Source organism: Bolinopsis microptera, chromosome 1 (genome assembly GCF_026151205.1).
Source record: "Bolinopsis microptera isolate Bmic1 chromosome 1, MBARI_Bmic_1.0, whole genome shotgun sequence".
Lineage (NCBI taxonomy): Eukaryota > Metazoa > Ctenophora > Tentaculata > Lobata > Bolinopsidae > Bolinopsis > Bolinopsis microptera.
Genome location: NC_087072.1, coordinates 24,607,632 through 24,632,344, shown reverse-complemented (window position 1 = coordinate 24,632,344; position 24,713 = coordinate 24,607,632). Strand labels below are relative to the sequence as shown.

At 37.3% G+C, this 24,713-nt stretch overlaps 2 protein-coding genes and 1 long non-coding RNA gene across 4 annotated transcripts; 2 read left to right on the top strand and 1 right to left on the bottom strand.

Annotated features, from left to right (window-relative positions):
- Positions 1-1,014: 1,014 nt before the first annotated feature.
- Positions 1,015-3,250, bottom strand: LOC134821823 (uncharacterized). Its single transcript, XM_063832621.1, has 5 exons — positions 3,133-3,250; positions 2,700-2,836; positions 2,006-2,136; positions 1,576-1,680; positions 1,015-1,359 (listed from the first exon to the last, which is right to left on the bottom strand). Exons 1-5 carry the CDS (start codon positions 3,141-3,143, stop codon positions 1,294-1,296), a joined length of 450 nt encoding a protein of 149 aa, XP_063688691.1. The 5' UTR covers positions 3,144-3,250; the 3' UTR covers positions 1,015-1,293.
- A 6,530-nt stretch (positions 3,251-9,780) lies between these two features.
- On the top strand, positions 9,781-15,286 carry LOC134816237 (myosin regulatory light chain-like). 2 transcript variants are annotated; one of them, XM_063824987.1, is made up of 6 exons: positions 9,781-9,892; positions 10,065-10,151; positions 10,922-10,997; positions 12,954-13,137; positions 14,530-14,578; positions 14,828-15,286. In XM_063824987.1, exons 1-6 carry the CDS (start codon positions 9,890-9,892, stop codon positions 14,930-14,932), a joined length of 504 nt encoding a protein of 167 aa, XP_063681057.1. In that variant the 5' UTR covers positions 9,781-9,889; the 3' UTR covers positions 14,933-15,286. The 2 variants fall into 2 exon arrangements, with proteins under 2 accessions (XP_063681057.1, XP_063681066.1); XM_063824996.1 differs by lacking the exon at positions 12,954-13,137 and adding an exon at positions 12,660-12,840.
- A 7,904-nt stretch (positions 15,287-23,190) lies between these two features.
- On the top strand, positions 23,191-24,069 carry LOC134826105 (uncharacterized). The gene is made up of 2 exons (XR_010161658.1): positions 23,191-23,370; positions 23,525-24,069. It is a non-coding gene; the product is annotated as an uncharacterized LOC134826105 (long non-coding RNA).
- The last annotated feature ends 644 nt before the right edge of the window (positions 24,070-24,713 follow it).

Sequence of the window (24,713 nt, the reverse complement as noted above, 5' to 3'; positions counted from 1 at the left end):
GGGGGGGGTTCACCCTGATTTTTTTGTGAAACTTGGTTTCGAGATAGCAGTTGACCAACAAACTAGGACCGGTGACCGAACTTTTGAGGGGGTCCCGGACCCCAACCACCTAACTGCATATTTGGTCCAAATTAGGCCCAATTTAGCCAAATACCCTGAACATGCCCAAAACCCAGATTTTAGGTGCTCTACATGTAGCTAGTGATCCCTTGAACTCGTATATGAAATTTCATCACGATTGGATAAAAAATGACTGAGTTATGAACCAAAAACCATATGATCATATTTGGGCATACGCACCTAATTTGATCGAACACCGAATCCACAGTTAGGTAGATATTGAGCTGAAAATCATAGAGAGTGTGTAGTTTAGGCTTACCATTCATATAAAGTTGGTTTCATTCACAAATATTGATATTTGACCAATTTATGGGCCAAATTCGATCAAATTAGGTGCGTATGCCCAAATATGGTCATATGGTTTTTGGCTCATAACTCAGTCATTTTTTGTTCAATCTTGATTATTGAGGCTTTGAACAATAATAACCTGAAGAGTGATGATAATGAAAATTTGATTTATTGAAAATTTGGATTTGAAGTGGCTCGAAATGAAAGAACCTCAAAAGGGCCATATAAAAATACAAAACTCGTGCTACTGTTGAAAAATAAAACAGCGGATGAACCTGAACACCGACATTTTATATAAGGAAGGGCATAATAAGCCGTGACGAAAGGACTGATAAAGAGATAAGGAGTTTATTTAATTTCATCGCAGATTTTTGGGAATGATAACTTGATTTGTTTGTATAAAGTGTGTGATCTAAGGACTAAGAGTAACCCTGTTTGATTTATGTTTATAATCTGACACAATTGCATCATGTATGATCTATAATTATAATTCTTCTACAATTCTATGAAAATTTTACAGTTTACCTGCTGCAGAGAAATTTGTATCTGTATTAAACTACAATACTCTGTAGTAGAGCTTTGACCTTGAAATAGAATTAAAGTGTCTGTGTGTAAGCAAAGAAAATGAGAATCTATAAGTTACAATGCGACTCCGAAAATCATGAAAATATTTCTGAAAGTTAAAAAAAGTTATACAACATCTAAATGTCAAAATCATTGAACATCTTTTTTAAAAAGGATACTAATGTAATCTTCTCAAAAAAGAATATACACAATCAAAAAAGAATATAATTTCAGCGTTACTAATTTCTATTAGGAATCCAGTTATCGTAGGAGCATGCTCACATCTCGTCTATGAAGAATTAAGCATGAGTTCCATTAACTTTAAGCACAGTCAGTGTCATTAGGTCTACAGGAACAATGTTTATCCATGCCGTAGAAAGGGCACCCCTGAAAATGGAATCGTAATGAAGTAAGTTTTTGGGACATCAGTAACTATTCGTGGTCGTAAATATAATTCTATTCTTGGAGATATTAACATATCGAAAAGCAAAAAGGGTGCCAAGAGGTAAAGGTCGTTATAACTGTATAACTATAATAAGGGATCGTTGAGATATCACTCATACCAAATTTGCGTAGAAATTGCATATAAATTGCAGTACTCACGTTTCTAGTGAAGAGTTTACATTGCTCGGACCTATCTGCGATGGCTTGTTGCTGGTGCTGGTGCTGAGTGCTGTTTACATCACAGTCAGTGGCCTCTTCCACCTCCTGATATGATAGCAATCGTTAAAGTTTAGAATTTGTAGCATTGTGACTATCAAGTAATAGTCGTCACCAAAGTCACTAACAAGTTCAGTGGTTATACATTAAAAATTAAATATGTTTATTTATAGAAACTCAGACAAGAACGCCGCGCCACTGTGTTAATCACAACCATTTTGTTTCCAGTCTGCACCTATTTTATGTCACTGACACCTAATCATACCCATTTGTGATATAACGTTAATTTTACATTCATCGGTGCAAAATAATCGCATTTTGTGCATTTCAACGTAGTACTAGTATCATTCTGCAAAATAATTATATAACGTACCCCGATGAGGTCGAGAATGGTCCAGATATTGTCACACTTTTCGTAATTGCCTAAGTCCTTGTCGTCGTTTTCGCTTCTAGCTGTCAGATAATTTTGGAATTTGTTGAAACACTGGGTCGTTTGGTCGTTATCTGAAAAGATTTTCCGTCTAGAAACATGAAGAGATAAACTTTTAAAGCATTCTGAGTATGCTGTTTACACGTTGTGAAATGTGATGATAAAAGTGCTAAGTATTTTGTTATGTTAACACTTGAATTTGAAATCTGAAGATCAGCTCAAACTGATAAGACTCGCATATTCGCGTCCAGTGTCTGTCAAAATAAAGACCCAGTGGTAGCTTTATCACGTATCATTTTGCACACGAAATCACAGTTACATATAACATATATCTGCCAACAACATTTTTTTGGCCACAATGGATTAATCTGATCAAGTGATTTACTGCCGTACACTGTACAGAAAGTTTACCCCCTTCCACAAGTAACTTACGGGGAAATACGGCCAAATTGGGTTGGATGAATCGTCCGTTGGTTCTGAGAAACTTCCATCAACATCCAACAAAAAGATTTGAGTGGTCGAGTTCAAGCATAAAAGTAAATGAAGGTGCCCAAAATGAATGCAACTCGTTCACATGGTACAAATATAGTATAGTACCAAGCTTACTTTAGAATAAAGTGGGAGAGAAGAAACTTACGTATGCTCAATGCACCGAGGAACTGGGTTTGGAGGAGGGGGGCTTGTACTGCAGGGTTGTTAACATCTCGTCGTACAAAGCTCCGGGCGGTAGTCAGTACAGCAACTAGCTCTAGAATAGAGACTAGGAGGTAGAACCTGAAATACAGAGGAAATCAACAATCTTAAATGGGATGGTTAAATTTGGGAATTCATTATAATGTGTTGCAGCCAGTTTTACGTGGCAAATTCAAGTGTGCACAAATGTTTGATAATTCGAGCACAATTTTCAAATTGCTCATTTTAAAAACTGGCGCCTGACAAGTTATATAAACTTCAAAAGATGCATAAATCTTCAAATTCACGTCCATGTAGGCACAATACTAAATTTTGATATCCGAAAAGCAAAAACTTCTAAGAAAACATGCAAAGGGGAAAACTGTAAAAACACAAACCTCGCTGTCATATTGAGTTCAGAAGCCCTGAAAGGTGGACATATGTAAGATAAAATCACATTTGCTCCTTTGAAATTTAACCCGGACAATGCAAGCTTTATCTTATCGCAAGGCGGCACAAGTATCGCCGTAAAATTTCATATAAGACGTGCAGTTGAGCATGATAATGATATAATGTTTAAGGAATTTAAAATCCGGTAACGTATTAAATCACGCTAATTCAATTTAAGCTGCAAACCGAAAATAGCGACTCGCTTACGTAAAACAAAAACATGTTTTCTCTTCCTCATGAATTGTTGTGTTCCATGGAAAAATAAATGTCTTCTTTCAAGCAAGTACCGAATTATTGCATTTATTCCTTGTATTTACTTTTAAAAATTGATGATAATGCAAATAACTCACATGGAAAAACTAAGCTCATACAGTGTTGCATTGTATAGATAATAATAATCACATAAGGCTTTATGAGACCCATTAACTATCTAACTATCCCATATATTCATGATAATCAAACATAGTTCACATCAATAATAGCTAGGCTAGGAATTAAGTTCATTTAAACTTATAGCTACTAACCTGCGGTGTTGTGACTTTATAATTATAATTTATGCACAGTTTAGCCGTCGCTGGTTATTATACCGAGAATTTTAGGGCCCACAATATTAATAGTTAGTAAGTAAACATATAATAAAAAGAAAGCTGCATTGAGTTTGACTCACCGCGGGTCGGTAGATAGAACCAATATAACTCCTCCCTTCCTATAAGAAAACTGAGACCAACCTGAAATATATATGAGAGCAAATTAATGCCGCCATGAAAGTGACCTGAACCACTAAACAGTGGTGCAATAATCGAGATAAAATTAGGGAGATTATTAAAGAGGGTAGCAGGGCTCGTTTAAGTGGTGTTAAAGTTAACATAGGCCAGATCGCTAGGACTGCAGAAGGATCTCACAGTAATCCCGTACTGAACGTGGAAGTTTCGGGAAGGCATAATTATTAGGAATATTTGTCATGATAGTGCAAATTTGAGTTTAACTATCTAACAGGCGTTTAACGTTGTCGTGTTTAATAATTTGCTCTCAATCAGTCACATGGTGCCTCTGGAGAGGGTAAAACCAGGTGCTTCCTGACTAGTTCTGCACGTGCAAAGTTGGTGGTTATCATTGTCACAACACGTGCAACTTTGGTGAACTGGTGACGTCAGAGAAATTTGTGACTTCAAGAGAAAGTCTGCTGCTTCAAAGATGGAGTAAACTCAATGAACGATGTTCGAAAATTTTTAAACATTAAAATGGATTCGTTGACGTGAGTCATTGCTAGTGTTATGTGACATTGAAGCCGTGACTTATACTTATAGAACTATAGATACAGCAGCCGCTTGCAAACAATGTATGGGTTCTTGGAGACACTTTCTGCAAGGCCATGTACATCTAAAATACACAGCAAGTTTGGCCTCCATATTCTTGATAAATACCTTGGCTTTCAATAAGATAAAGAGATGTCATCGACTACCACTACCGCTATTGAGCTATTGGACCCACAGTACCAGGTCCAATAGGAACAGGTATACAGTATCTCTGCTTGGGCACCACCTCCTGATCCGAACCCTCCACGACGTATTCTTATGATTTATCATGGTTAGTAACCATATTGATAATCATTAATCCATTGTGCTGTGGCCAGGTCCACTTTCGTGGCCTTGATAGCCTAAAAGATAGCTTTAACGAGACATTATTAACGGACGACATCACGCTCATAATTATAGTTTTGCGATTCCCAAAAATGAACGATAATATATTCAACTACTGCCAAGAATGAGGTCTGATTTTCTTCTTCGTTGTCGTCGGTCGCACGAACCACTTGGTCTGTAAAATGCAAGATAGGTCATTCGAGTCTTGTACTTATCCCGGTGATATTTCCGTATGGTTGATAAGTAGATTGGTCAAAGTCTGATCGAGCACATCCGAGTACGTAGGCTGAGGACACGAGCATATCATAGTACGCTCTGCTGGATCTAAGATAGCTATCGTCTTAGATATTGAATATAATTTATAACCATTGCGACTATTATCTGCATTGGTTAAACAATCAAATTTTGCCCAATAAATAACATTTTGGAGTTACTTTTTTCTCCATTTTACATACTTTAAAATTACTTAAAATTACTTTGAAACATGTCTAGTAAGTAATTATTTGTTAAATTAAGAATATTTTGCTTAAAAATGAACGGAAATTAGAAATATTGAATGTATGAATTTTCACAAAATGGCCACTGCATTTAATATCCAAGGAGAAGGGTATAACTATAATTCACCGTAACGTTTATAGTTCGTACAAAAAAAACGTTCAGAAATCATAATTAATGATGCAGATTATGCCAGTCAACAGCATGGCAGCTACAATAGAACCAACTCAAGATTTATGACGGTCATTTGGATAAATTGTGCTTTTCACTGTCCAATAATGTCTAACTCCCACAAGACGAAAAGGTGTAAACATTAGTTTCAATAAAATTGCTATAACTATAAGTATAGGATCTCGAGGAAGAATTTGTGAATTTATATTATTCCTATTGCTCTGGAGCTTGTTAGGTTAACTAGTTATCAAAACTTCTGATTTTCATCACGTCTCTTATAAATATATCGCGGGCTAATAACTTGTTGTGGGTACAAACCCCTACAAAATATACACTGAGCCCTGAACAGCTTCAGAGTACAGTATGAAAGTACTAACTTCTGAGTATTAGCTGTAGTTTAACCAAAGACTAATTCTGCTCTGTTGATATCAGTATAAATGTTTTCTATTGAGTTCATATCTTAAAGGAAGGCATGTTTAATTATTCGTAGGGCGTATATAAGAGCATGTAATCTCTAAATGGCTACTCCATAACAAGAGAAACTATAAAACTTAACTCTAATTAAAAACTTCTCGTTTTCAATTTCATCACATTGTTGGCTACAGAACAATTTTGCATTCCCAATATGACTAACACGGCATATCCAGGTAGCAAGCCCTTATTCTAAAGTAAAACTTTATTTCGATATATATTCGAATTTTTTATGCGACAGAAAACGCCACAATTTGTTGAACATTTACAATATCTCCGGAATGCTAAAAAACTAAACTTTCTACTTGCGTTATAATTGTACTGTCGGCGTGAATCAAAGAAAGTGAACACAGGTTTGCAGTTTTAAAGTTTTTCTGCATAAAAAGGTGGACAGAAATAGAACAGGTTGAAATTTTTAGTTCCACACGAATCATCACTTCGTATACAAATTTTGCCCATCATTAATTCGCCATCAATTCCACATCTCGGGTTTTTTTTGGATCGGCAAAGTCCCCAAATTTTCATGATGATTAAAAAAATGGACGCTATTCACTAAAATGTCGATCCGTGCGAAGAGAAACACAAAAATCCTGATTCAGATTGTGGCAGTCAAAATAACCTCGCAGCTACAATTTTATAAAACCCGGCAAGTTGTGCGCTACTTTTCTTTGGCCTATTTGATTATTACTCATTTTCATGACAACGTGAAAAATGTATTACTTGAAGTATGATATGTTAACGTTTTTATGTCTTTTTTTGTAATTTTGTAAGAGGGAACTAGTGGATCTTTTATTATTTCTACCAGTTTGCCTGTCATTTAGTTAAGTTGAATAATTATAAACTCTTATGATTTTCATCACTTTTCTTATATCCTAGTCAAATATCTAGCTTCGGCTAAGTTTACTTTTGACATAAAACCCTACAAATAATACAGCAGAACCCTGAACTGCTCCAACATCCTGCACGAAAGTATTGACTTTCGAGTACCTTGCACAAACAAAATCCAATTGTTATAATTTGTATGGCTATAAATAGTTCATATTGGCTTCAAACTTTAAAGCAAGGCGTACTCAGTTATTGCAAGAGCAATGCGATCTGTAGAACTAGAAGGTCTCTATAATAGAGAAACTATAGAACTTTGTTCTTTACTAAAACTTCTCGTTTTTATCACATTATTGTCTACACAACAACTTTGTGTTCCTGACACGGTATATTCAAGGAGCAAACCCTTATTCTGAAACCGTACTGCGATATTTTCGATATCATCGATGCGAACAATTACTACATTTTCATAGCGCCTAAAATGCTCCATAATTGTGTATTTGTCCTGATCAGCATCGTCATTAAAACTAAATGTCGATGCTCAGCTATTAAGATCAATGAATATAAAAAATTAAATGTTCTTGAAGTTACCTGGAGTGATATTAATGCAATTTTCACCTTATTTAACATAATATAATCGACTCATTCCAGTGAATATAGGAGAGCATGATAACAATTGCACCTGATATGCAACATTACGGTAGGGGACAGGGTTGCTGAAACACTTTGTTTCCCTATAATTTGTTATGTTTTCTGGAATCACAGTTAACTTTAACGCTAATTATAAGTGATTAGTCTTTCTCTGCTCAAAATTTGCCAAGCGCCGCATATTCTAACTTATCCATACGTAATCCTTAGTTTTCGAATATAGCCGACTACTCTCAACTTGATCAAGTTTCACACACGACAGTTAAATAAACTTTCTTGGGGACGTAACAGAGAATTTTCTAACAGGCTTTCACATGTGGTCACGTTTCTGACTGATAAATTATCTTGTTTTACTTCTTTTTAATTGTCCATCAGTTTATCTACAACAATGGCCACCTACCCATTTTGTGACCAACGCACTTTAACGCACGAAAAAATTATTGCACTTAACGCATTTTCCCCGACAAATTGACGCACTTTTCCCGACAAATTGCCGCATGAACCATTTATTTGTTGATGATAACTTGGAAGGCCTTATTTAAAACGTTTTAGACATAATACTGATCGGGGACATTTTCATTGATCCGGACCTCGACCATGAATACGATATTTTACTGACGATATCTGTACTGCAGTATATCAATATCATGCTAATTTTCCAGAAAGTTCGTAAAAATTTGCGGCACAATTTATAGGAACAGTTCAATCGCGTATAAAATAGTCAAACTATTCATAATTGTCGTCACATGCAAATCATTAACATTAAGTATTCAATTAAACACTTTAACTCTATTCGGAAAATGTTTGCTGCTGGGCACAACTCAGAATGTACACCCATGCTAAACTTAAAACTTTCCAGAAGACTCGAGGTTAGCGTAATTTTTAAAAAGCTGTTGACGCCAGAAAGTCCCAAGAACTTCGAGGTCGTGGGGATATTGTCATGCTTTAGCTTTATGTTGAGGTAAATGTACTAGGTGCACAGCACGACGCTTTGCAGAATTTGAATACGATATCGTGATGACAACATCAACTATTGATAAGACCATTTATGGAGCGATTTTTAGAGATGTCCTATGATACATTTTACGACTCTACAATTTTCATGGCCCAACTAGATTCGTTGTCCAAGATATTCGATAATGGTCTTAAACAAAAGGAGTTAATAGGAATAATTACAAAGTTATCGAACAAAAGAATCCAACAAACTGTTTTTCATTCCGATTACTAAACGTTTTGACAGATTATATACTCATGCAAACATAAAAGGACAAACAATTTGTATTAGTAATCATGTTAATTTTATTTGCTTTACAGCGAGTAGGTACCATCATCTATTATATTCTCTACAGCTGTCAGGTATATTGCTGTGTGAGAGTCTGCAATCCTGAGGAAAGGTACGAGTAACAACATTGCCTCTAACACACTATTAAGATGAGGACCACTTTACCCTTCTCATGAATTATTTTGTCTTTGTTAAAGGAAATCAACCTCATACACAAGGGAAGCCTTTGGATTCAAACTAATGAGAGATCCGTTTAAATTCACACAGCAAGCGTGACTCCATGAACTACGCATTTTTAAACCTTACTTTGAATCGCCCAAATGTTTCTAGCCATGTTATATGAAGAGCCGGACAAGGTTTACACTATTGAATTTACTCAATTTAGGCTTTAGCCGATAACTTTCGGTAAAGTTGCTATGAAAAGCAGCAATAGAAGCCGGAACATTTCCTTTACTAAAAGTTAGCGGGTTGCTAGGAGCAGGCTAAAGGCGTATATTCAAAGCTACACACAATATTAGAACATGTGTGTTTCTCTCTGGACTGAAAAAGCTAAATTCAATTAAATATGTTTGGGCTGTCCACTGCTGCAAGTCAGGCAACTGCTAATACTATTTGCAGGCAACATCCGCCTGCAGAGTTTTGGTGAAAATGAACGGCCCTGGAAGATGTAGGCCAAGGTTAAGGGTATTTTTATAAGGATTAAATGTAAATTGCTAGCAAGCAGTGTATTCTGGTCAGGCCGTGTTGACGGGATAACTCATCACATAGTAACGCGATGCTGCGCTGGAATTTGCAGGACGCCGCACTACCCCTCAACACCGCACGCCGCCTCTTCACCAGGGTTTACCTTTGCACAACGCCTCCACCACAGGGTACTCCAGCTGCCGAGGCGCACTCGACCAACCAATGGGCAAGCTCCACCTCAATTACATTTAGCTTCTGAAGTGCAGAAAAATCTAAACCGAATATATTACTGCCTTCCGTCGCACGTGACTTAAAGACTTGCAGCTGACTAGAAGACAGGCACGTGGGCTGTCACGTGATCTCGCAGGGTTCGGCTCGTGACCTATCACATCCGTTCCCAACACTCACTACTTGCTCAAATATTGACGACGATATATTTGCTTCAGTAACGAATTCTTTGTCCAGTGTTTGCTTCTTTATTCTGTCGTAAAAATGGTAGGCCTTTTCAATATACTTTGACTTAAAGTTATCTCTCCAATTTCACATCAATGAGCCAGTCTCAATTCTTCAACAAAAGAATAAAAAGCTTCAAAGTCTAACCAGTAACAAATGATACCCAATATAAATTGCAAAGCTTGGTCGTTGTTTAATCTTTGTCTCTTTTCAGTCTAAGGCCAAAGGTAAGAAGCCCCAGAGATCTGGATCCAACGTGTTCGCTAACTTCGATCAGCAACAGATCCAGGAATTCAAGGAAGTAAGAAACATTGTCATAAGTTTTTATCTTTATATATTTTTTATTTTCAACTCTAGATTCTAAAACTTTTTGTTTAGCTTCATTATACCGTATAATTCTGATTATCACCACGGTAAAAATAAATGAAATAACTCTCTCTTCTACTTAGTATTTCGCTGAATCATTCTAAGTTATTAGACTAATTCTATCGAGGAAGCTTATAAATTAATGGCATTCCATAGAAGATATTTCATTTAGATTTCTAACGTTGTAACTTTAATAGCAAACGTTAACTTACCCAGTTCATTAGTGGTTAACAAAGAGAACATTAGATCATATTATTGAAGTAGAAACTTGCAGTACTCGCTGACAAGACATTACGCACGTCAGCGCACTATATGTTTCTTGTCTAAAACGCGGATCCATGCATTCATGTGGGTTCTGCATATGACTGACGGAATAATAAACGGCCGAATCTAAGAGTAGTCTTGTCAAACATTCAGTCTAACAATAAATAAAGTAATCGATAGCTATATAATGATAATCCATATGGCAATTTTTCTGAAAAAAAAATATCGCTGATTCGATTCCTAACAGATACATTTTGATGAGCAACTTGCTTTACTACTAAATTCCGCGACGTGACTATGTGGCATTGAACTGGCTTCAGGCAACCATAGAAAGGAGCAGCGTAGTAAATATTTGGAGGACCAATTCCAAGGGAAAATATTTGGATACCAACATAATTCCAACATGATATGAACATTGATATCACAAGCAATTACTTTCAGGCTTTCACAATCATCGATCAAGATCGTGATGGATTTATCAGCGAAAAGGATTTGAAAGACATGTGGGCTTCTCTTGGTAAGAACAATGCAGCACTCGTTACTAAAACTTGATTTAGTTATCATTCGGGGTTCAATTTAACTTGATTTAGTTATCATTCGGGGTTCAATTTAACTTGATTAAGTTATCATTTGGGGTTCAATCTAACTTGATTTAGTTATCATTCGGGGTTCAATTTAACTTGATTTAGTTATCATTTGGGGTTTAATTTAACTTGATTTAGTTATCATTTGGGATTTACCTTGATTTAGTTATCATTCGGGATTCAATCTAACTTGATTTAGCTATTTAGACCTCATTTGGATTCAATTCATTCGATTCAGTTATGAATGTTCGTTACAACCTTAATGGTACTTGTCAACAAGATCTGGTGTAAGTCAGCACAATATAGTAACTGTTAATTACAAGTCTTCAGGCTCCTTTCACCACTTTCACCACATTTCTCTAAAACCCTTTGTCCACTTAGTCTTCACACTCACACACAAAAACACGCTCAACAGTTCTGCAAATGCACGTGCAACAGTTGCAAATGCACGTGTCTCCTGCAAGCTTCAGTTCTACCTCTGCAAGCTTCAGCTCTACCTCGGCAGAGTTATAGTTAGTAGATAGTTAACAAAGTCTACCCAGCCACCGCAAGCAGGTCGTCTGGGTGAAGTCTAGCTGTTACCCACAACTCTCACTCTACCAGCAGGGTGGTTCTATCCTACTGCTTCTCACTGCCCTGTCTAAAGTATAGCGATGTTGTTGTCCAGAGCTGACACTTGTAAGGGTTCCCCTGCCTAGGAATGCTATTCTGCTGTTCGCACCACAACACTCTCCACAGAGGTGTTGACATCTCAACTCCCTTTTTCTGGACACTCCAATTTAGTGTACTATTCCATATTTTTGCAAGTTCTCCAGAAATTTCTCCAGAAAGCTGCTAACATATAGGTTGCGAGTGTTAAAGCCGGTCCAGTCCGGTTGGAGAGTTTGGGTTTTTGCAGGCTAGACTTCACATCAAGTTACCACGGGGGAAGTCCAGGCCAATTGATAACTCAATTCTATATATGCCAGCCTACACTGGTTGCCGCTTGGTCAAATCACATTAGCTTCATCATCCTCACAGACTTTCTGGCGAATCAGAAATTCACACTTCTCTGAGGCCACAGCTCGGTAAAAGTACATCCATATTCCATATTGCACAGGTTTCGGTCAGCTTTTCCGGTTAAATAAATCAATTAACAGCGCCACGGAAAAGACGCCAAGCTTTACAAAGCCATATTTTACCACTACACTTGCATACGGATAATAAGATTTTATTAACCTTTCCTGCAATGGTAGCAGTGATGTGTCCATGCACCAAGTAAATAAAGTAAATCTATTGAAAAATACGGCCTTTCAACAGCTGACAGCTCCTTCAAGTCCCCGAGATGGTGCCTTATAATTGAAACCTTACATCCGTGAAGCCTTGTAAGGACTTTGCAGGTAGTAGTTCTTGCAGCACAGCAACAAGCATCAGCAAAACAACATGTCAAGCTGTGCTCATATCTGATTCTATGTTGGGGTAAAAATACTGATTCATAGCAAATACTAATGACGGGTGATAACAGCAATACCACAGTATGTCCTTATTCTCAGTTTATCTGGAAGTCGGTTCACAATTCTTCACCCAAAAACAATCAATAACCTCCGCCATACTAGGAATCGTGCAAGACGACAAATTCTGCGCCGAAATGACCAAAGTGAGTCCCGGACAGCTTAACTTCACCGCTTTCCTTACCTTCATGGGAGAAAAGTTGGCTGATACCGACCCCGAGGATGTCCTCCATAACGCTTTCGCTTGCTTCGATGTGCACAACACCGGCGCAATCGACCAGAAGACGTAAGTTTAGGGGGAGTAACCGATCTGGGAGCGAGCTCGGGTCCTGGTCAGGCATGGGACCCGACCTCCGCCAACTTCTTAATTCTTTATTTTACACTTCACCATGTTTTTAGGTGTGATAAAGAGCGATGATAACTACTTTGCTGAAATGATGAAAGAAGCAACTGGACCACTGAACTTCACCACGTTTTTAACATTTATGGGTGTCAAGTTGCAAAACACCGACTCCGATGATACCTTGGTCAGCGCCTTTTTAACAATCGATACTGAGGCCACCGGCATTATCTCGAAGCCACAGTAAGGAGAATCCCGAGAAGCATGATGAGTTGTTCCCATCCAACACCGAGCACCAAGCAAGAGTTCAGCATGGCTAAATGCTTGTAGTTTTACTGTATGATACTGCGATAGTTACCCTGTTGTAGCATGCCAATATTGTTATGTTCCGTCGTTGACTTGTTGACGGGTTGTAGGCCTTTTAAAATGATACTTGAACCCCGTAAGATTCCCCGTATTTCCACGATAATCATAATCGAGTTTTTTCCCCAACCCAAAGCATTTTCCTTAAAGTCACCATTCAACTGATATGAAACCAACATTTTGTTAAGATCCACTCCCAATAACCCCTCCCAAAAACAATATTGAATATTGATGTACGACATTTAATGAATAATATGAAAAGCCCGACAGAAAATGAGTACCCTTAATTTTAACGCTCTGAACAAAGCCTTAAAAATTTTAAGCCCTGTCAAAAAGTCTACGACAATTTGTGTGTTGTTGAATGTACAATTTGTCGTGTAAGCTATCTGTTATGGAACCTGTCTGGTTGCAACTGCTACCCACTTGTCACCTTAATGCCCTTAAATTACAGGTCTGCAGCAGCAGACCACAGTATTTGTGGTCTCTCACTAGTATTAGTGGTCTCTCACCACCCAGTATGTTTGACGTAGACACACTGTGATATTATATTCGGGTGACAAGTGGCATGTAGTTACTGACCGACAACTCCTAATGTTGCTGCTGAAAACTACTGTTATGCGCTATGTGTCCATTTGTGAGTTGCTTGCTCGCCAGCATGTCCCATAGTCAGTCAGAGACAACCCTCTTCACCACATTGGAACTGGAGTGGAGAAGGAAAATGGAGAAAAGGAATGATGTGCACCTTGGACAACTTGGCAAGCTGAAGCCATATCCAACATCGCTGAGTTGAACCAGCATTTTAGTACGATGACAACCCCAGCTCACGTTTTTAACTGAAATATTTAAATTTACGACAGCAGAATACGTACTGAGAATTTGTACTATAGAGATGCAGAGTGTTAGCAAAAAAGCATCTATACTCAATTTGAATTAAATCTATACTGCACATTTGTAAAACTTGCTGATAAGCACCCGCTAGAACTTGTAGGACATGCATCTGCTTGAAGTTTTACTGAGAAGGAATATTCCACCGATTCCTTGTGACCATGTCAATTGTCACCCAGCAGAACTATTTCAATCCACCAGCTGTCAACGAAACTGCATCCATAACTTTTAATTTTCCAACATTCTTACTAGAAAATGTTATCCGATCTATTTTAGAATTTTCTTTATTTAGACGTTTTAAATAATGAATGAATGAGAGTTATGTTTGAACAGCATTTTATAAAGCACCTTAGCATGAAGCATGAAGTAACGTGATCACAATTTCAGATTTACCAACGCTCTTACCCAGCTTGGAGACAGATTCACGAAAGAGGAGGTGAATATACTTTTTATTATTTACTGCTTTCTCCTGGAAACTAAGTCGACCAGAACTGCAAATTACAAAACTGTCGAAACTCTAAAATACCACAAAATGCTCGACAATGGACAACGTCAATTTCAAATTTCTGATTTCCATAAAAGACAGGTTTATGTGCAATAAAAATTGCTCCAAGACTCTTCTCATAATCGCACAGCCTATATAACTGTGAACCTGGAACCTAGTTCTAACTTCCCACTGTTTCAGATCAAACAGATGTACGAGGTCGCCCCAATGAAGGGAGATGCTGTGGACTGGAAGCGATTCATCAAGCTCATCAAATACGGTGGAGATTTCGAGGAGGAGGCATAAGCCCAAAACGGACTAGATCTGGAATATATAACGAAATTAGTTTTGTTTGGGTCCCAAGGACTGATCATCCGACATCTCGATCTTAGTTTATTACTAGCTAATTAATTAATTAGTAAACCAACCAAGAGTTTATGGTTGGCGTGTGCACATGTAATATATGGGTCTGAGCTGTTTAACCCGGGCCCGGGCCGCAATGGGAGCTAGAGTTTTATGTTGTTGTGGTACCATAGCGATTTTCTGACAATTTTTGTTTTAATGTTTTATTCGTGGAGCTATAATATACTTTATAATGGATGTTATAAATCTCTGTACATATTATAAAAAGTTTAACAAAATTTACTGTGGAGAAACGAATTAATTCTATTCCTTCTTTCATAATGTATATATGGAACACAAAAGGGGGAAGGGTGATAATTGACAAGGCAATTTGGATGATATTGCAATACCGCCTTTTTATTAAAACATTTACCGAGCAGAAATTAGACGACATGAACGGGTTTGCTATAGTTAACAAGTTATTCTAGCACACTTTTGAGGATTCAAACCAAAGTTAATAAGTTAATAATAAGTGAGAAATTATAGAATAGCGACGGGACAGTAACAGGGGTGACATTTGGAATAAGCGTTCTTTCAACAAAGGCTCGGTCACACGAAGCAACCAGGAAAACTAAATAAAATATCAAGTTCATAACTAGAGATAATTAAATATTTGATTTGATAGCCCGACCTTCAATGTGCTGTAAATTAGCATAAATTACACAAAACCTGGGACTTGTTCAGGGTAGTGTGTTAATTAATTGTTATTAGAGAAATTCCGATAAATTGGGACACTGCTAATAAGGAAATATAACATATAATTGAATTTATAGGACCAAGAATAGAACCGTATAGCTGGTGGCGATGGCTTGCCACGGTGGAATTAAACAAGAATTAAACAGGAATTAAACATGAAACAGTGTAATTTCGGTACAATATTCATGCGTAAGATGTAATTATACGTGAACAATCCTTCAGCATTCTTCGGTAGTCTAGCTATCAGAACCACGTGTCTTATGCCATGCTGTACGCCAGTGTATTGTATTCCAATTACTTTGATTGACCTTTAATTATATTGACCTCTGCATCATACCTTATAAGTGACCACATTGCATGCTGTCTCGTAAGTATTCCGTCAAATCAGCGTTCTACAGACTGTGGAAAGACTCGTGCGTTAAAAGAAAAATGACAATTTAACATTAATAATTATTATTAGTAACTACTCCATGCAGTTTAGTATTGGGCCGTATAAAGATCTAATGAGCGTTCTCAGTGCATGCCTTACGAAAAGAATTTTAGTCCCCTTCGCCCAGTCGTAGTTCTCTTGTCGAACTTCAGTGTGTATCGAACTAAAGTTCAGGTATGAGGTAGAGTACTCATACTCTACTTCAACAGAGTCAAACTGTGGGGTTTGTCGAACTAGGGTACGTGTTGAACTAGAGTACCTGTACCTAAAGAGTTGATAACCGTTGAGAAATCGCTTTTAAAACGAAAAGCTACCTGATTTCCCTTTTGTCTCGGACTATTACCGGACTCCAATGTGCAGGGTGAGTTGGAAATAATGTTTGGATTTTAAATGGCTCTAATTTCTGAGATAAAATGAAAAATCACTCCATTTTTGCATATTTAGGTCATAAAAATATGTTGGCTTATACTCTTATAGACATAGTTACATGAGCATAATACTCATTAATAACTAAACTTCAGATTATATTATTTTGATAATCTCATGTTGTTGCTCTGCACGTTTCTCTGGAGACCTATCTGGGCTGTTAAAGACTTTACTAAAACGTTCCGAGCTACGGAGATGCTTTGCTGCTAGTCAAAATATGCTGCACGATCATTGTGGAGCTCGTCAAAGTCACCTTGACGGGTCGATCACCCACTTTTTTTAAAATCCTTGATTCTATTCAAACCAATTCTGTTAGCTTCTATTTTTGGCTTTTCACCAATCACCAAGTTCTAACAACACTTGACCGACCTTGTCATATAAAAGTTCCCCTTCATCTTCCTTTAGACCAAATAACATCAGATTCCGACTTTGGTCACCTTCTGCCACAATGTCTTTAACGACATTCTTCAGAATGATTTTATCCGAATCCAACAAAGAACATGCTGCTGAGGTGTTTGATTCCAAAACCGCGGCGCTGTATGTCTTTAAGTTCAACTCTGATTTTACAGTATCCTCAACTGCAATGCTACAACCACAGATTTCAATTCATCAAGCTGCTCAATTTCTGCAAACCAACTATTGTCCCCTGGCTCTTAACTACATCGGAATGCAATTTATGGTTATAACTGATAATACTCTCTCAGTCTCACTCTATCAGGCCGCGCAAACACCCTCAGTCTCACTACGTTCGGGCGTTATCATGCGCGGCCCTCAGAGCGCGAGAGTATTATTTTGTTATACTACTCCATTTGATCAATGTATATGGCGGCCAAGGCCAAGTCCAAAATTTGCAGTGCAAAATTCAGAATTTGGCCGTTAAATTTGTTTGGAGGCCTAAATTAACAAAAATTGCGCCCGTTGTTTCGTTTTGGCGGACGCTAGATTTCCATTAATTCACTATAACTATTAGTATTAATATAAGCTCTAATCAGCTCACCTTATGATAATAATATCGAAACATCAGTACACTACGCGTGCCACGTTCAAGTTGGGCTAATTATTACATAATACTATACATTACTAGTATACATTAAATTACGCTCGTGCCGCGCATTCATTTACCACAGACTAGCTATTATATATACCCAAGAAACCTTACTGGTAGGGGCCTAACTTTGGAAGTAAAAGAGATAGAAACGTTTGGTTTTCAACAAAATGTTCGCCTTGTGAAAATAACGTTTCCCCCTAGCGGGAAAATTAAAAACAACGTAGATTTTGAATTATCGCGAAAAGTCATATTTTAGGCCTTATAAAACTGCGCAGCTATAACTTTGCAGATTGTTGTTCTCTGATTGGCTGAATCGTATCACGTGGTACGCGGTACAATTGCATCTTTGGAATGTTTGAAGCGTGCAAATGCAATGAACTTACGAGCGCGCGCGGAGCTCAACAAGCTTTGAAAAGGCGATCACGGTTCCAATTAGAATTAGACCTCTTCAGGGAATCACAGTATTCCAGTATATTTATTTCTAGTTCCTGGCATCCAATTATTTAATTTAGTTCCCCTTGATGGTTCCAATTAGAATTAGACCTCTTTAATTTAGGGAATCACAGTATTCCAGTATATTTATTTCTAGTTCCTGGCATCCAATTATTTAATTTAGTTCCCCTTGATGGTTCCAATTAGAATTAGACCTCTTTAGGGAATCACAGTATTCCAGTATATTTATTTCTAGTTCCTGGCATCCAATTATTTAATTTAGTTCCCCTTGATGGTTCCAATTAGAATTAGACCTCTTTAGGGAATCACAGTATTCCAGTATATTTATTTCTAGTTCCTGGCATCCAGTTATTTAATTTAGTTCCCCTTGATGGTTCCAATTAGAATTAGACCTCTTCAGGGAATCACAGTATTCCAGTATATTTATTTCTAGTTCCTGGCATCCAATTATTTAATTTAGTTCCCCTTGATGGTTCCAATTAGAATTAGACCTCTTTAGGGAATCACAGTATTCCAGTATATTTATTTCTAGTTCCTGGCATCCAATTATTTAATTTAGTTCCCCTTGATGGTTCCAATTAGAATTAGACCTCTTTAGGGAATCACAGTATTCCAGTATATTTATTTCTAGTTCCTGGCATCCAGTTATTTAATTTAGTTCACCTTGATGGTTCCAATTAGAATTAGACCTCTTCAGGGAATCACAGTATTCCAGTATATTTATTTCTAGTTCCTGGCATCCAATTATTTAATTTAGTTCCCCTTGATGGTTCCAATTAGAATTAGACCTCTTTAGGGAATCACAGTATTCCAGTATATTTATTTCTAGTTCCTGGCATCCAATTATTTAATTTAGTTCCCCTTGATGGTTCCAATTAGAATTAGACCTCTTTAGGGAATCACAGTATTCCAGTATATTTATTTCTAGTTCCTGGCATCCAATTATTTAATTTAGTTCCCCTTGATGGTTCCAATTAGAATTAGACCTCTTCAGGGAATCACAGTATTCCAGTATATTTATTTCTAGTTCCTGGCATCCAATTATTTAATTTAGTTCCCCTTGATGGTTCCAATTAGAATTAGACCTCTTTAGGGAATCACAGTATTCCAGTATATTTATTTCTAGTTCCTGGCATCCAATTATTTAATTTAGTTCCCCTTGATGGTTCCAATTATGAATTAGAATTAGACCTCTTTAGGGAATCACATTATTCCAGTATATTTATTTCTAGTTCCTGGCATCCAGTTATTTAATTTAGTTCCCCTTGATGGTTCCAATTAGAATTAGACCTCTTCAGGGAATCACAGTATTCCAGTATATTTATTTCTAGTTCCTGGCATCCAATTATTTAATTTAGTTCCCCTTGATTCCTCCACTCTTTAGAGTTTAGGAAAATGGAGCCAGCAACGAAGATTGATAATCGCCTGCCAGTTCCTGTAGCAACTAAATCATCTAGTGAGTGCCTGAGGATGGTGACCAGATTTTCGTCTGTTCAAGAGAAGAACATCCAACAGCAAGGAATGTGAAATATATCAATGCCATGCCGTGCCAACAGCGGACGGATAACTTTTCGTCTGGACCTCTATGCCTTGGGTTTCTCTGGGCATTTAGTGGTGGAAACGACCCCCAACAGATTCTGGTTCAACTCTACGGATATTAGGAAGACCATACTTAAAATCGCCGAGGACGTCAATAATCGCGATACACATCTTGGGAGAGAAGTGCAAAAAAGAAATCCAACGGCAGCGTCAACATCTCTGGAAACCGTTTCCTGTCAGGCTGCCTGAATTCCTACTCCGTCATCCTTAACAACAAATTACTCTCCAAACCCTGGGCAACTTCTCTCCTAGCTCCAACTACAACCGAAATACTGTAATATAAGCCCATCACCCTTTTCATCAGTCTCTGGAAAGACCCTTGAAGTACCTACAGGTGTATCTATACTAGTATACTCATTCCACTAGCATGTAACATGTTCACGTAATCATTATAATGAGCTTTCTTCACTTCTTCACTTATCACTCAACCCAGCTCTCTCTTCCAGTGCTTTGGATTTGGAGGACTTAATTAATGATACACTCAATTAATATACCGTAGATTGGGGTAAAATCGCCGTGTCGGGAAACTTCGCCACTATTTTTCAAATAATCATTTTACTGTTTTGAATTGTTAGGAGATCGAGTTTTTGTATAGTATTGTGTTGAACAAATGGTTATAAAGGTATTCCTATTCAAAAATAAACGTTTACTATGTTAATTAAACTCAGGCAACATGAAATATTGCTATAAAGTGGCTAAAATTTCCTGCTTGCATATTTCCCATATTTTACAATTATATCCTTAATTAATTCTGTGTGACATCATTAGCATATGTCCTGTTCATTTAAGGGCAAATTTAGTTAGCCATGATGCACACAACTGATATTATAAAGTTTTCAAATTTGTGTGTGGCGAAGTTACCCTCTTCTGATCCCATCTGTTCGGCGAAGTTTGGCGCGAAATTCGCGCGCGGCTGGCAAAGTCACGCACGTGTATTGGCGAAGTTCGACTACATTTCTACTTCATCCCGGCGATGTTACCCGCAGCATGGCGATGTTACCCCGGCGACCAAATTGCCCATTGTAACACGCAGGCTAGAGCTAGATAAGTAAAATTGGCAAGTATATCAAGGAAATATAAAAGAGTTTCGAGTGGTATGGTGCTTAGCACCGAATATGGTATAGTTTCAGAATGGCGAAGTTACCCCATATTGCAGGGTAACTTCGCCCTGATTTCAGTGGCACCAATCTAGCTGACTATTTATGCCTGGCTGATGTGGTTCATACGAAAACATTTGCTTTACCAATCCTGTTCATATGAGCTATAAACTTTTTCAAGTACTCGTGTCGTATTTTCTAAATAACATGAAATAGCTGTAAAACATGGCGAAGTTCCCCCATTCTACGGTACTTGTTAATTGATCTTTGATGTAATTTCTATTCGGTCTATTATTTTAATTTTTCAGTAGCAATCATTTTATCTAGCTTATGCAACGGTTTAAATCGTCTCTTATCAGCTGTTTTATCAACTTTAACACAGCACCGTGCTGTACAGCCCGTTTGTTGTACAATTGACAATGGAATTCAACGTAGCAGATCTACACACACAAGAGGAAGCTTTGCATTCATCAGTGGAAAAAGTTTTAAAAGCTGTCAATACTGCAAATACTGCGAAGAACGCTGTCAATATTGAAAAATTTGAGGAACTGAATCATGCAGCACTCATGAAATGTAACAAGGACACGATGGCAAAACTCATTGAGAACTTAACCAAATCACTGATCAGTAACATTGTTTTATGCAAATCTGCAGCCGGTACCATCGATTATGTTAAGTCAGAACTGATAAAAGTGCAGAGAGAGCAGCTAAAATCTGTGCAGGAGACTGTTCAAACTGAGATTAAAACGGAGATGAAGACATGGAGCGAAATTGCCAGGAAAAACTGCGACAATAAAGCTCCAACTTTGAAGACAGTGAAGAAAGCAGTACAGTCTGCTGTTCAAGACGACGCTCGGAGCAGGAACTTCATCGTCCACGGAGTTCCGGAGGATTACTCCACGTGCCCCGCTGATTTAGCAGATGAAGTACTGGACAAGATTTTGCAACACAATAACCACTCTGATATTGTAGCTGCTAATCGTATCGGTGTGAAGAAACGGGAGGATGGTAGGCCGAGGCCAATCAAAGTGACTATGAATAGTAACGAATCAGTGAAAGAGGCTCTCTCGAGAGCAAGTCATTTGAAAAAGTCCCTCTGTACAACCTACCACAGCTGGTTCGTTGCTCCAGATAGAAACCGAGAGGAACAAGCAACACATAAAAAACTTGTAGCTCAATTAAAGGAGAAAATATCTGCTGAACCGTCGAAGTATCACTATATTAACGACGGAAAAGTTTTGAGTGTAGTGAATGCAAATAAGAGATAATTAACTCAGATTAATCTGTTATCTTCTTTGTTGATTTGTGTGCAATTGGGCTGAGTTTAAGAGTTTAGAATAAAGTGCGTGATTTCGCTGAATTTCAAATTTGGTATAGCAACTCGAAGTGCAGACTTTTTGAGATCTGATGAAGTATGGCCAACGGGATTGTTACTCATATAATTTCCCGTGATGATTTTTGGACCATACATTGCTGAATAGCAATCGTGAAGGAAGTCTCACCAGTAGGTTTTATTTAACTAGGCTAAGTTTTCATACGCATATTCTATAGACTATACATTTACTTACTATGATTTATTAAAGGTTAATTTCTGCCCGATGGGAGTGAGATATTGTTTGGTGTGTGAATTTTTTGATTTTATAAGTTGACTTGAAATCCCTTAAGGGTACCGGCAAAAAAAAAAGCTGGTTTCACAACAACAAATTAGTGCATGGAGTGAGTCATGTGTATTAAATTTCGTAATGAAGACAGCTTTCAATTCCCAATTGAATTTGTTTTAGTTCTTAGTACAATATTCTAAGAGATTTAAGAGATGCTTTGCCTTTAATAACTTCCTGGGTTGATGTTATACAGGTGCAGTGGGATGTGTAGAATAATTTTAAATTTGGGATAGACGTTGCGAAACTATGATCGACCGCCAAGCTTTTGTTATATTTGAATTTTGAAATAATAATAGTAATAAATTAAATTATAAACACTGCTTTTAAGTTGTAAAACTTTTACTCAGCAGTTTGAGAACAACTACAAAAGAACAAACTGATATGAGGGCCACAATAACTCTATCCTAAATTAACAGCCTTCCCAGCAATGAACGATATATTAATATAGCTCAGTAAATAGTACACACTATACAGTGGTATGGTACACAGGCACTTTCAATCATTTAGTAACCTGAAATGTTTAGCCAGTAAATTATTTTAATGTTATTTTTTACACACTGTTCCTCATGATGTGTGGTATATTAAAGCTTTACTACCGGGACTACTGTATTTTGTTTACTTGTTAATCCGACCGACTGCTTTAAACTTTTTTTAAAGTGTGTTGTCTTCAAATTAATTCTGAAACCCACTCAATCAATACGATGCTGCATTCCATGTTTACATTGTTCCTAATTACATTGTTATCTTCATCCATGATCACTACTAAGCTTAATGACATTGTTTGTAATTTAGTACTTCTTTTTCACTTGTTTACAAAAGAAATGACTCTGAATTTTTCAGCTCCAGTACCTTGGTCGAGTGAAATCGTTTCTGCTCAGATGTCCGCTGCCCCGCTGGAGTACTTCGTAATGTTGTTCTAATGATGAAAAAAGGTAGTACAAAATTTAAGATTGTAAATCTTTAGAATCATACTGTCTAGCGCCTAATCGTTCAAAATCTGGCGAGTAACTGAGATAATTAAAACCTGATTGAGATTTGAAAAGTTACTTACCATTGTACAGTCAAAAATTATATTTTTAATTTCAGCATAGTGATGAGAGTGGGCTATCAAAGTATCAATGTGTGGGATTTCTGCTGCTTTGTTACAGTCATCTGACTTTTTCATTTTTACTCGGTGACTTTCTGAGGAAAGAGTTCTGCTAAAAAAGATAAAAAAGATATGCACGCGAGAGATGTTTACTCTGAGATTATGCTGATGCCGGATGCATCACAAACACATATTATTCGAACTGCAAATCGGAGAATTTTTTCATAATCCTGAACTTAATTTAAAATCCTTACTTAAAATCAGTTCTCATCCAATACTTCACAGAGATTGCATCTAAGCGAGTAACAGGACGCTCGCAATATCTTATATATATATATTTTCTTGTGTTTGAAATCATTATATCTCAAGTTTGGCACATATAATTCTCCCAAACTCTTACACATTATCCGTCATATAGCCATGTAACTATCTGGAAAGTTTAAAGAAAATCTATCAGTCAGACCTTGAGAAAATCATTAGAAATATATTCTAAGTTATTCACAAAAACACTGTATTTTCGAATTTTTTAACTTTTTATTTTGAACAGATTTGTCGTTCTGGTACCAAAATGCTTTACCATAATAAACGTACGGCGCGAGAACATTTCCTCGTCCAAAGTCTGACAGTTAACAACATGCGTACGATTCCCTCAAGAGGGGAAATCGTAATCGCCACCGGCGATCACCCTGTAGTAATATCGCTAGCCAGTAAGGTTTTCTCGGCTATCTCATACCCAGAAAACTTTTCTGGGTATGAGATAGCCGAGAAGCTGCAAAAGGGGGGCCGGGGTGGTTGATGGCGAGTTATGCTTTGTCAAAGTGGATGCCTTTAAAAATGAAACCGAAAGTCTTTAAACTGTGCGTTGTATTGGTTTTATGTATAAGTATCGATTCGTATGACTTGTGACGAAATACCCAATTAGAGTTAGTACAAGCCAAACACAAGGATATCTCGTGTCACAGATCATATGCACCTGTTGCAGCCAGTCAGTGTGACATTAAGTAACCGGTGAGCCACACTTCTTGACAATTTTTTTTAGAATAACGACCCAATCATAAGGTAAAAAGTGTAAGCTGTATTTTAAGGGCTAATCTCAGTCCATCTAAGTCGTAAGTTTGGAGGAATAATACGGCTAATTTTGCGATTCTAATTTAAAGTCTTGAACCAAAATACCCTTGTTATGATTGT

Coding starts and splice junctions, on each gene's coding strand:
- LOC134821823 (XM_063832621.1), bottom strand. Junction 1,681..2,005: donor CCATTCTCGACCTCATCGGG/GTACGTTATATA, acceptor CTATCATATCAG/GAGGTGGAAGAGGCCACTGA. Junction 1,360..1,575: donor GTAAACTCTTCACTAGAAAC/GTGAGTACTGCA, acceptor TTCCATTTTCAG/GGGTGCCCTTTCTACGGCAT.
- LOC134816237 (XM_063824987.1), top strand. Junction 10,998..12,953: donor AGACATGTGGGCTTCTCTTG/GTAAGAACAATG, acceptor CCATGTTTTTAG/GTGTGATAAAGAGCGATGAT. Junction 13,138..14,529: donor GGCATTATCTCGAAGCCACA/GTAAGGAGAATC, acceptor TCACAATTTCAG/ATTTACCAACGCTCTTACCC.